This window comes from Psammomys obesus, unplaced genomic scaffold (genome assembly GCF_907164565.1).
Source record: "Psammomys obesus unplaced genomic scaffold, mPsaObe1.curated_primary_1811, whole genome shotgun sequence".
Lineage (NCBI taxonomy): Eukaryota > Metazoa > Chordata > Mammalia > Rodentia > Muridae > Psammomys > Psammomys obesus.
This window is the reverse complement of record NW_026585895.1, coordinates 7,853,874-7,867,222: the sequence shown is the minus strand read 5'-3', so window position 1 is coordinate 7,867,222 and position 13,349 is coordinate 7,853,874. Positions and strand designations below refer to the sequence as shown.

Here is a 13,349-nt window from a genome sequence, read left to right as displayed (position 1 = left end):
ATGGGTACACACGCATGCACATGTGATGGGGAAGCAAGGAAACGCTGGCTCAGCACATGCATCTCACCAACCGTCATTGGCGCTAGGTTACAGATGCTGGGGCCGGAAGCTCTGATGAATTGCTGCAGCCAGCAGTGCCGCCACACATGCCAGTGACACACAGACAGTGGTGACCGTGATTGTCAAATGCAGAAGTGTAGAATATTCTTAGAATAAACCATGAGTTTATGTGGAGATAGTTCTCACCTGGTTTAAATACTACACAACATTTACATGCACTGAAACGTAACACGGTACCCCCAAAGTACAAACATTTCTTCTGCTTTCATGGGACAGCCAGAACTATCTTGAAATTTGAAAAAGGAACATGCTAGGAAGCTCTCAGGACAGAGGCGTGCATGGCTGCGTCCACCAGAAATTGTTCTCTGGGTAGAATGCTGCCTATGTCACTCTAAGAACTCTTTCCTGTAAGTTAAACTGCTTAAAATCAGCATCAATTGACTGGATACGAGGCAAAGAGCTAAAACATTGCCAGGAAGGCCAACTCTGGATTATAGAGAATAAAGCTGTTACTTTTCGAGGGGAAATGAGATAAATCAAATACCACTTATTTACTCTAAGAAGTCAAATTGTTACAGAATAGAAAGCTATCATCTTAATTCTGTAAAATAGTTATGCCTGATTGCAGTTACTGTGCAATACACACACGTGCACACACACACACACACACACACACACACACACACACACACGGGTACAGATACGAACTACTTTCCCATTACCTGAATTTTTTCAGCATATGTATCAACTTGTTGGATTTGATACTGAAGAGTCTTTAGGTTTCGAGATTTTTCATTTTTCTTGAAGTAATTAAACTTCAAATTGTTGAATTTCTTTTTTATATCTTTGAATGACTCTTTGAGCTATAGTTAATAAAAAATAAAATTATAATTTCCTTAAAATTAGAAAGTCAATATTAAATTTTCTGAATCAAAATATCTAAACATTTCCAAATATTCATAATCTCACAATTGCACTCAGAATAATTTCACCCCAAACCAAATCTCCTATATAGACATTTATCTCTGAACGAGAGTACTTTCTGATGTATGATTTTTAGTTACAAACTATCTCACTGGCTGCCAAACAGCAAAGTCTCTAACATCTTCAGCATACACTTTTGCTAACCCAAATGTTCTTATTTGTATTTATTTGGTATAAAATTTGACACTCATTCCATCTTCGGCATGCCAGCAACATTCCAGATCTTTCAATAACCTGGTACTCCAGTCATTATGTATAAAAAAATTATTAAGGCTCTACGGAGCTGTTCATAATGAAGAGGTCAGTGAGGGGTTGACTTTTAGAATATTTAGTACAGTGTGTGAGATTTTGTGAGAAAGGAGTTCTATCTGCCCAGCTAAAGTTATTTCCATGAGCAAATTTTAGGTCGTTTTACTTCTTAGATGTGGATCATTGGCTTTGTAATAGAAACACACTAATTAACAACGCGGAGTAAGAGCCATCACCATAGAGGCCAAAGCTGGCTTGTGGGTAGACAGGCAGATTATGACCGTCTACAAACAGTTCATCTTTACCAGGGCACCAATGCTCTAAACAACCCGGTGCTTTTAAACACTCTGCTGTCTCTCTCTTCTGCATATTCATGAAGGCCAAGCACACTTCTAGGCAGCTCTCCCTTTATATTATCAGCAAAAGGAAGCACAAAGAAAACATAAGCCTAAGATTATATGGGAGCTTTTACAATGAGAAGGAATCACGTCATGGTTGATAAATCTGAGTGATGCAAAGAAAAGTTGGAAATACATTAAAATTCTTTTCAATGACAGCAAACAAATTACCCGAAGAGTGTATAAAAGCCATGCACGTGTTACACCTGAGATTCATAAAACAGAAAATACATCTGCCCTAGAAAATGCATACTTTCTCAAAATGCTTACTCCACACTTTCCATATTGTGGAAATAAAATATGGACTTTATCCTTAATTCTTCTTGGAGCCAGCCATCTGCAAGGCCCTGGCAGGCCTGATTATATAGAAATTATTACACTTAGACAATTTTTTTCGCATAGGATATACATGTACTCAACAAGTATTGATTTTTTTTAACATAAAATTACATTTTGGATATTAGTTTTAGGCTGCGAATAGAACCAAGAACAGGAATTATATAAACCGCGTTAACAGATTAGGACAACAATGCCCAGCAAGAGAGGGAAGAAGCTGTAACTTTGGGTTTTGAAAATTACTTCAATATCAGAAGTCCAGAAAACATTTAAAATACCCTAGTAAGTTGGTGTATTTATGAAATTGCCATCTATATCTACATCTATATCCATATTCTGTGATGCTTGATATTTTAAGGCACATGTGTTAATTCTAGCAGGAAGGGATAAATGAGGTACATTGAAATAGAAAAAAAATATAAAGACACTAAAATATAAAGAAACTATATCATGAGTCATTAGCAGAAAACGGAGGTAAGAGATTTTTTAAATCTACAACTATAAAATAATAAATACCATATCTGAGGCAGCCAGAGCTTGTTATTTAAAAACCCCTTCAGTTCGTTTGAGATGATCACAGACTTGTTCTGATGGAGAACGCATTGGCTGCGTGCCAACGCGCGTGTACTAAACACCACTGAGCGGCACACATAGAGTGGTCAAGATGGTTGGACTAATGTTACAGTATTCTACCACAGTCAACCACCAAACCGCTTAAGGTGCGAGAGCGAACATGCCTGGAAGCCCAGTATTTTGAAAGCTGAAGAATGATCATCACAAATTCAAGGAGAATCTAGCTTACACAGTGAGAGCCTGTCTCCAAAGCAAAAAACAAACAAACAAGCCAACAAATAAATAAATAAGGTTGGGGAAATGGCTCCGTGGATTTGGTGCTTGACACACAAGTGTGCGAACCCGAGATCAGATCCCCGGACACCATGTAAAACCAGCCTGCTCCTCGCCGTGAGACAGGAGCAGAGGCAGAATTCCCACAAGCTCATAGGCCAGCTCCCCTGACACACACAACTGCAAAGACAGCCAAGGAGACTGTTTCAAAGCAGGTAGGAGGAGCGGGCTGATATCCAAGGACGTCCTCTGACTGCCACACATGCAATGTCGCATGTTAGTGCCTGTGCTCACATATGCAAACATGCACTCCTGCGCACATCACACCCACACAAAATAAAACTGAGCAAGACAAAATAATAAATAAAATAAACATCACAAAAGCAATAAAGGTGTTCAGTCACTGGCAATTATACACTGGAAACCACAATCTTCTACCTTACTCTATTTATTGAAACATGGTATTATAGGCCAGTCTAGAGGAAGAAAGAGAGGTTTTACCATCAGCTTGATAGCCAAGGGTTTACCTGCTTCTTCAGACATCTACTTGAAAGCTCTAGGAGCAATATACAGCGATGGAGCCCACACTTTCATTCTAAACCATGAGCTTTCTAGTTTATCGTGGGTTAAGGAACATCAGGCTTCTAACTGGTGAGAACGACTTCGTTTCTGCATGACAGCAGGTATGCATTTCCACCGAGGATGATTTAGAAGGCCAAAGAACGTTTGTGATGTTACGGGTGCGTCAAACAGGATAGCTTCATTCTGACACACGAGCTCTCTGAACAGTGTTTCTGGCACTGTTCTGGCTTAGTCACGTTGGAAACCCAGTCAAAATCCTATCTCTTGTAGCCATCATAACACAACTTCAAGGCTACTTTACACACAAGCAAAAGGAACATGGATGAAGTACCTCTAGCATTAACAAACCCAGCCACGCCTCACTTTCCTTACCTGCGCATTCCAATATGAAAACTGAATCTAATCCCCACATAACTTGGCATCGTAGCTTTAAAGGGACTGAGTGCTATGGTGACTGGCCTGAGGTATCATTGCCCACGCAGCTGTTTCTAACTTTAGTGAGGTTGTCAACAATAGGGAATGGTGAAGATGGTCAAGACAACTGCCCGGCTTGAGCACAGAAGTGGCCACACACACCAACAGCACAGGGAAAGGAAGAGTTTACTCATTAGGAATCTACAAATGTTATAATTCACCTTAGTAATGCTGAAGTATTCTGGGTGTCAGGATTTTTTTTTTTTTTTTTTTTTTTAGTGACTAACTTGATTCTTCCACCTTTGTACACGCTCAGCTCTTGCAGGCATGCATGGGATAAGTGGACTAAGTTTACATGGCTATAATTAGAAAAAAAATATTAAAATTTTAAAACTGGTCTTTTTCTTTTCAAAACTACAAAAATTATCCTCTGATGGTTTTCCAGTGGGTGATGTGTCTCTTTTCAGAGCTAGGAATGAGAGAACATCTACAGAAACCTAAGAGCAAAAGGCTCCTCACAGGCTATGCTGAGTTGCTATTCTTAGTCTTGACTAAGCTGGTTGAGGCAGCTTTCACAAGAATGTGTTATGTGTAAGTCTGGTGCTGGCAAGACCAACAGGTGTGAGGGACATGGGCTATTTAAAACCAGGGCAATAGATTCACAAAGACAATCTTGCATTAGAACTGTGGCGTACTTCTGGCTAAGCCCCCAAATCCAAAATGAGCAGTCAGTTTTTATTTCTCCAGCGTCCACTTCCCAAGCTTCATTGCTTACCCTCCATTTGCCCGCTCCTGATGAGAAAGCTTTCTGAGGCTCACTTTCTGTCCTGGAAGGCTGTGTATGACCACCTCCCGGGCACGCTTGAATTTGAAACAAAGACATGCGAAGACTCAAAACCTAATTCTGATGTGTGGCTGCACATATTAACAGAGGGCATTGGGTCTCAGTGTTGGACAGATTTCTGGAAATTCTTTTTGGCCTTCTTCCATTCGGTAATCACAGCACATCTTCCTCAGCTCCCAGCCGCATAGCAACAGGAAGTGGGAAAGCTCGCAAAGCAGAGATGGGTTCCAAATTGCAGGCAACAGCCAGTCTCAGCAACAAACCTCCTGAACGTGTGCCATCTTCATAGTGTATTTAATACATTGTGCTTGTACTAGCTAGGGGAATGGTGGCCATAATTTTAAATGTGAGCAGTCCATATTCCCCAGAAGATCCTATAAGTTATTTTACAGACACCAAACACTACAATTTAAACTTTTGAACCTTCAGGATGAACAGTTTGTGAACAAATGGCGATTTTTTTTTTTCCTGTCTACTTCTATCTGCCACCCATTTGGGTCAGGGGCCTGCTGAGCAAATGGCCACCGCTGTGATGTTCCATGTGGTTTTAATTTTCTTGAGACTCTTAGGCTTTCTGTGGACATTTATAGTGTTACAGCCTGGCTCATGGTAGCCACATTGAACATACTTGTTGCATAGAGACAACTGACTATTTTTATTTCAAAGAATGAGTTTGGGTTACAAATCAGAACAATGGCTGTTGTCTGTATCTTTCCCATAGTAAGCCCCATTGGGTGGTTTGTGTTCTATGCGAATGTTTTCTGTGCCTTTTCCTGACAGAGATGGCTATCTGTGCTCGTTCTGTCAGGGGCAAAGCGCCACACAATGGTAGCATCCATTTTTTGTTTTTTTAACTGTGCATGCTATATAAGAGCACCATCCCCTATATTGTAATCTATTGTCTCTGACACAGTTTGTGTGTCTGGCTCTTAAATGACAAATACATCCAGATTTATAACAGAATGTGAGGGGTTTATGTCTGGCATATGGAATACATATGCTAAGTCCTTTCCTCCTTACTCCCTGACAGGGAAGATGTTGCTGCCGTAGAGGAGATTTTTCAGGGTAAGGTAATATAATTGCCTAGAAGCTTCTGTGTGAAAACCTATTCTGAGAAAATGGATAATGTCCTGATGCTGTCATCACTATTCTTTCCAGCAAGGTAATTGTTTGTGACAAAAAATATGAGCCTTTAAGTTATAAAGCCCCACTAAAAATCGTGTAACCAAAGGGTTAAAAAACTTTTTGTGTTAGCTTGCAAGAAGAGAACATGTTTCCTACTAGGATACGACTTTTCTAATTGTAGATTACAAAGGAATGATGCTCCTTGGCAATGGAATATGGCTGTGGAAATTTCTAGAAACGTCTTGTGTGTTAATGATATAGTCACATTGTGAAGCAAGAAAATGCAAAGTGCTACTGAGCAATTATGCATACAAATGTATCTTTGCGTGAAACGAGTAGGGAAAAATGCCATAAAATCTGGCAGTTTGACGGGTGTGCTTCTCATGGGTAAACGCGAAGAAAACGAGTTTTTCCAAAATTTACTATGCATAAAAAATATGCAGAGATAATGAAACGCAAAAGCCATTGTTACATGTCTTTAAAGAAAATCACATCTTATTTTTAAAACCCCATTTAGAGCAGCTTCTGTCCTTTTACCTTGAGGTACAAAGCCCTTTGTAAGGACCCTGGTGAAGAGCACTAAGTTAGCTCCAGCAAAGTCAAGAGAAAAGGTTTTCTGGAACAATCCAGTCAATTGTGATGGCTCATTCATACACATTATAATACGCATTAGAAAGCAGGAATAGAAATGGTTGATGGGAATGTACTGAGCGAATAGTTTGTCCTGGATTACACAAGCACCAAGCACCTTCTTATCCAGCATGTGAATCTTGGCTCAAAATTGACCCCCTCAAAAACAAAAACAAAACCAAAAACATAAAAAAACACCAAACAAAAACAAAAAGAGAGAGAAGTTCTGCAGTCTCCTAGTGAATTAAGATAAATCTCATTCACACACACACTTTCATTTTTTTTTTTACATAAAAATGAAGACATTACCCCAGAGATTCTCAGAAGTCTATCGCAACTCATGTCTGTGAACCTTTGTGAACTACTTTGATCACAATGAGGGAAAACTGGTTTGTGATCAACTTCAAAAATTAAACATTGTGTATGGTCTAGCTCCCTGGCAAAATATTATTCATTTGCTTATATCAGAAAAACAACACACTGTAGTTCAACTTCCTGTTGTTCATTTTATAATGGGGTCCTAATGTAGCCCACACTGACCTTCAACTTGCTCTGTAACCAAAACTGGCCTTGAGCCCCTGCTCTGTGCTGAAAAACCACACATATGCTGCCTTGCCTGGATTCATTGCATTTTATAAAATAATGCTCTAGATATGTGTGTCTAAACAAATAACACATCTAGACACCAAATGTTGCCACCACAGGAAAAAAATCAACTGAGTCTCCTTGCATAGTCACAGTACTAAGCAGAATAAGATGTATTTTCATTCGATTTCACTAAGGGACATTGGAAATATTCTTTCTGATTATTTCTCCGCTAGTTTGGTGCTTGTAAAATGCAGTATATGGATGCTATGCTTGAACATGCCTGCTGTGTCTGTACAAAAAACAAAAAGAAAAACAAACGGACAAAAACAAAAGTAAAAAGGACCCAAGGATTTCAAAGGTCCTTCAAGGGTGAAAGAATAGCCTTAAGACTAATTGGATTAGAAGCAGACGCGATGGAGAATGATACTTGTCGTAGTAATTAAGAGTGTGTCAAAAGGATACGTGATTCCTAAGTCAAACCCACATGTATCTGCTTGCTCATTCCGCGGTGCTACAGACACCCCTGGGCCATCCTTACTATGACTGGAAGGGCCATCTGTCATCTTGACTGGCTCAAAGGTTCATCATGAGGCCATCCCTGTAACTAGAACTGCTGGAAGACCCTGGGACGGGGACCAAGCTTTATGAATGCCACAACTCCTGGGGAACATGGAAACCCAGCCAGGCAGGGCTGGGAACACACTTAGCCTGCCCCACTGGTGCTCTCTGTAGGTACAGAGCTATGCCATCTCTTCAGGGAGGGATGTTTGGGCAAAGTAAAGGAAGGAGAAAAAGGAAGAGAAGGAAGAAGATGAGAGAGAGGAAAAGTCGGAAATTTTAGAGAAAAACCTTTTTTTTTTAAATGTCCATGAATTTTTCATAGCCCAAGAGCTCCAAGAAGCTCTGGATGATTCTTGAACCAAAACTAAACAGACTCAAGAGTAGCACAGGGGACCAGAAGGGGCTGTGCCTGCCCACCCCGCATCCCGTTCCCTCACTCCCGCGTGGAGGGCAGACTACACTGGGGACCCACTGGAATGTGAATCGACCAAGAACAGAAAGCATGCGGTGTTGGAGCACACTGCTGAAGAGAAAGCGACGTCAGCTGCTTCTCCCGCCCCTCCTGTTGAAGCTGGATCCCCAGCGGCTACCCCTCATCTCCTCTTCTTTTCCTTTCAGCAGGCTCCCTCTTGCACCTTCCTGCCTGTGACCTGCAGGAAGGTTGGGCACTTCAGTACAGACCACCATTAAAGCTCCATTACCCATCCTTTAACCCCTGAGTTAATGATTCTCAGTAACTGCTAGACCTAAATTATGCAGACTGGGCAAACACTAAAAGTTATAGAAAGTTAGTCTACTGTCTTTCCACTCAGTCCCTTTCCTAGTAGTAAACTCAGAAAAAAAAAATTGCTCCAAATAGCAACAGACATGGAATTGTAATTATCCTGAAATGTTTTCCCTAGAACAAGCCTATAGGTAGAAAAACCTGCCATGCTCAGCACACTGCCCATGATTGACAACCCTGGGGGCTGGAGGTGAAGGAAGTGGACTGAAAATGTGCCAGGGCTGAGAATGCTTGATAGAGGTAAGAGAAAACTGTCTGTGGGGAAGTAGGGGCATGGGGACTCCTTCTCTCCTTTCCTTCTCCCCCAGAGTTCCTTTGCCAGGAAAGACACATGTTCATATCTACACAACTCGAGTTACTTGACTTTGGGAAAATGCTCTGTGGTCTCCAAAGCAGAGAGCCTCCTCCTTGCCCTTAGCGCCTCCTTCACCCTGAGTCAATGCAACTTAAATAGAATGTCATCAGGCTGGAGCAAGCTGACCCTTGGCCAGTGCCACCCATTCCTCTGTGCCCTGAAAAAGCTGTGTCTAAGCATGCAAGCAGGATGAAACACACACACACACACACACACACACACACACACACACACACACACGAGTTTCTCTATGCATTGAAAGCATCCTGACTTCAACCTATTTGGAACTTGAAGCTCCCTCAAGAGGGCACGCAAGGCTCCTCTGGGAATGAAAGGGCATGGGCAAGAAAAAAGTGTTCTGATTCTCTGTGTGTGTCAGTGTGGAAGTGTACAGTATGCAAGCATGCATAGACAGTGGGGCACACGCTTTGAGTCAGCATGCCCTTTCTCAAAGCCCACCTCATTGATCTCATCCTGAGTGGTACAATACTCCAGGCGGGAGGACAGGACCTGTTCACATTCTTTGGCCTTGGCACTCCAGCTTCTGCTACCCACTTCGAGGGCCTCCAGCTGCTGCTGCAGGTTCTTTGCGGAAATACTGGAGCAATTCTGGGAATGAAGGATGTGGAAATAACAAAAGGAACCTGTGAAACGGCCACACAACAATATACCATTTGCCTGGATTATGATGCTTACAAATAAATGGCTTTAAAAGTGATATAAGGTCCTAATTTGTTTTACCCTAAACATATTTGAATCTAATTATTTTAGAAGGAAGCCAGAAACTCAACATTATGGAATAGACATTTCTATTCTTGAATCTCATCATCATCTCCAGCTCCTCAGAGGCGCCATTCATGATAAGGTCTAATTTTTACTTCAAAAAGCATAAAATATGCATTAGGAACATTCTGCCTCAGCGCTGTAATTTTCTCGTCAACTTGAGTTTAACCTCAGGTTCATTATGCAAGTGCTCCAATCTCCATCTAGCGCAGGGGGGATGCTGGAACCAAGGCCAGAAGAGGGCTGGAGAACAATTTATGTTATTTGTGCAAAGTAAGGCATCCTACTTTCTCTTCACTTTTAAAAATAAGTTTACAAATATAATAAAACTCCTTAGAAAACTTTGACACCGGCAAAAGTGAATTCTATTAACAGCAGCAAATATTCTGCCTTTTAACTTAAAGAACAGATGCTTGCTGGGCTTGCTATATCACATATAGGCTAACAGGAGATAAACTTTAAAGTAAAGGTGGACCTGTGATTTTATTCATAATGAAGCAAACCTTCCTCCCCTGCCCCTCATCAAAGTATGGATTTGGGAAGTTTGCAAAGCATCAGAGTTCAGTGTATTTAGTTATGAACTTTGATCAGAAAATACTTTCTGTTCTCTTGGGCTCCTCTGCTGAAATGTGACCAGTGTTATAAAGCCAGTGCAAGAACTGATGCCAGAACCCAGGCCAGAAGCAGAGGGCCTGACCCCATCCACTCTGGGCTTTTATGGATGAGTAGCCAGTATCTCTGGACTTCAGCTTCTTCCTCTATAAAACAGGGCTGCTGGTCTGACTTGAAATACAGAAACACTACCATCCAGTAGAAATGCATTATGGGTCATGAAGTCATTGAATAACTTCTAATAATCTCATTGAAAAGCAAAGAAGAAATGAATAAAATTGAGCCTCATAGCATAATTTATTTTACCAATTACATCCAAATATTACCATTTTGTAGTAGACAGCCAAAATAAAAGTGTTAAGAGCTTTTTCATCTCACATCTTTGAAATCTAATGTGATATCAGACTTTGACTTTTTCTCAGTCGTGGTTAAATTTCTATCAGAAATATTTTATCTAGATTTAAATTTCTCAAAACACAGTTTTGAGAATCACATGCCCAAGTAGTTTCTGAACATATTGAGAAATTTCCAACGATGATACTGAGGATTAGCATTTACAGTTTAACTTGGTTGAAATGAAATAAATGTAAAAAAGTTTAAGTTCTTAGTTTCATTAGACACATTTCAAATGCAGAAACCTATCGTCCCTCTGAGATCATGGCTCTATTTTAAATTAACATGAGAATAATATGTATTAAGTAAGATTTTATGCTCATGTTTTTCTCCTCATATTTTATTGTTTCTTAATGTGGTAGAAACTTGGGACTAATAAGCACCCCAGTGATTTTGCTCTTTTTTTTTTTTAATTTAACATACTGGGGCTAAAAGATGGCTTAACCGTGATGCCCTTGGTTAGCATGCGTGAGGTCCTGTGTTCAACCCCCAGCAGTGCACACAAAAGCAACAGTTCAGATGAAATAGGTGCTAAGCAATGCGCCCATTTCTTTCATATTGCAGCTCAAATGGCAGTGAGAGGGAAGCTGTAGTGGTGACGGTCAAGGTGCTCACAGGCTGCTGCACTGACGAGATGACGTCCACGCCCAGGGAAAGGGCCAGCTGGTGGAGATGGTCCACGTGCGCCCGTCTTTCTCGAGAACGGCCCAGTCGCATCTGGACCTCCTGAGTACCTCCCAGCTCCATGGGCTGTGCTGGAAGCTCCAGTTCTCTCGAGTTGATGAAACGCATCAGCTGGAATGAAGAACATTGGCACTTAGCCTGCTTTTACTGCCCGGCCCATCAGCATCCTTAGAACTATGGATCATGACGCAGGTACGTGCTGCAGGACTGTGAGTCCAACAGGGTTTCACTGGTCAGTCAACCGCTCAGTTCTGTGAAAGAACGAAGTCTAGTCTGGGCCCATAATCCCAAACTTCAGCAAAATCTTGAACTGTGATTTAAGTAAACTCAAAAACTGTTTTTAAAAAGGTTTTCCTATTAATGTGTATGTGTGTTTTTGCCTGCGTACATGTCCATGTACCAAATGCATAGTTTCTCAGAGGCAAGAAGAGAGCATTGGAGTCACTGAACTGGCATTTTAGAGGGTGGTGAGCTGCCATGAAATAACCAATAAATGGCATTTATTGAGCACTTCATGTCGACAGGTTCTTGGGATGAAGAAATAAAAAGAGAAAGAACAAACTTAGGTTTTGATCACCCCTCTCCTCCCAAGAGTTGGAAAAATAAAATCTAGTTTTATTAACAACAACAACAAAAAGCAGCCATGATGCTAGAAGCGCTACATGGAAAGACTAGTGATTGCTGTGGGGATTGGGCAGAGAGAAGCATGGTGGGGAAGAGGGGTTGCCGGAAGGAAGCAGGAGGTACATTCTAACAGAGAGAAAGGGGTCTACCAGGAAGTGTAAGTGTCGAGTTGATAGGCTTAGATGTAGGAATGTATGTTCCATATTCAAAGGAGAAGGAAGGATACAGCAGTCCTGGAGCATGAAGCAAGATAGGTATAGTGAGAGAGAAGTTAACCATTAGGGTGAATAAACTCCTTACACCAAGATAAGCAATTTGGTTTTTATTTATTGCATAATAACAACCTCTTAATTTAATCTTGTAAAACTCTGCAACTTTTGGACAGCTACGGTAAGACTTACTTCTTCCTTGACCTGGTGGAAACGGACTGTCTTGATTAGGACTTCCTCATAATCCTGGATTCGCTCTCTCTGCCTCTGATGGAGATGGATAAGATCCTTCAATTGTTCAGACTTCTCCTTCAGAGGAGCTCCCTGAGCACTCAACACTTCCCATTCTTTCATGATATGCTGAACCTCCTCATGCAGTTGCTAAAAAGAATGAGGCAATGCAAGAGGGCAGCAATGAGTTTTCATTTTACAGTGAAGAATCGGATTATCAAAATAATGGATCGTTTTCTCATTTCTTAACAGATACCCATGAGCCTTCTCAAAACCCAGCTATTATGTGTAATGCCAGAGATATAGAAGCACCATAACTTCTCAGGACTTTATAAGCAACATGGCGGAAGGAAAGGCAGGTGTTTCAAAGACATATGGTAAAGTGGAAAGCTGTGTGTATCTATGAGAGATCAGACCTATGGGTCTTACTTAAGTCAATATACTTTTTCTGATATTTAATATAGAGTAGAATCATGTGGTATAATAAGAACACTGAGAGAAGTATAAAAATACATCAGGGGAATTACTTGTGCTGTGTAATGAAAGAATGATCAGAATGAGCCACCAGCTGAACAGCACACAGTATCCGCTGCTTCAAAGCAGTCACGCTGTAATCCACAAATAGCCACCACATGGAGAAGGGATAAAGTGCTTTCCCTTTCAGTCAGCACTGCCCAGACATCCCCTATAGGAACGCAGACCCTGAAGAGAGCTTGCAGAGGGCAGACTACTTAAAGAGAATGCCACTGTTATCCTGTTGTCCTAGGAGTAGATCTTGTATCAAAGGAAGAAGTAAAGGGAATCCCGTAGGCTAAGGAGCTAACTTTCAGAAGCCTGGCCTGCACAGGATTGTCAAGATCAAATCAAACACTTGGATCTCAAATAGACAGTGCATAACACAGTGATGGAACGAAATACCACTAGCAACGGCTTCTAAATAAGAAATTATATTATATTATATTATATTATATTATGTTATGTTATGTTATGTTATGTTATGTTATGTTATGTTATATTATATTATATTATATTATATTATATTATATTATATTATATT

General features: G+C 40.8%; 1 protein-coding gene across 4 annotated transcripts in view; it reads right to left on the bottom strand.

Moving 5' to 3' along the window:
* Ccdc141 (coiled-coil domain containing 141) overlaps positions 1-13,349 on the bottom strand; it is a 169,216-nt gene that overhangs the window by 22,665 nt on the left and 133,202 nt on the right. For all 4 annotated transcript variants that reach the window (XM_055600779.1, XM_055600780.1, XM_055600781.1 and 1 more), the window contains exons 15-18: positions 12,254-12,442; positions 11,160-11,339; positions 9,216-9,365; positions 783-923 (exon numbers count right to left, since the gene is read on the bottom strand). In XM_055600779.1, coding sequence (XP_055456754.1) covers positions 783-923; positions 9,216-9,365; positions 11,160-11,339; positions 12,254-12,442 — 660 coding nt within the window. The remainder of the gene's footprint in view (positions 1-782; positions 924-9,215; positions 9,366-11,159; positions 11,340-12,253; positions 12,443-13,349) is intronic.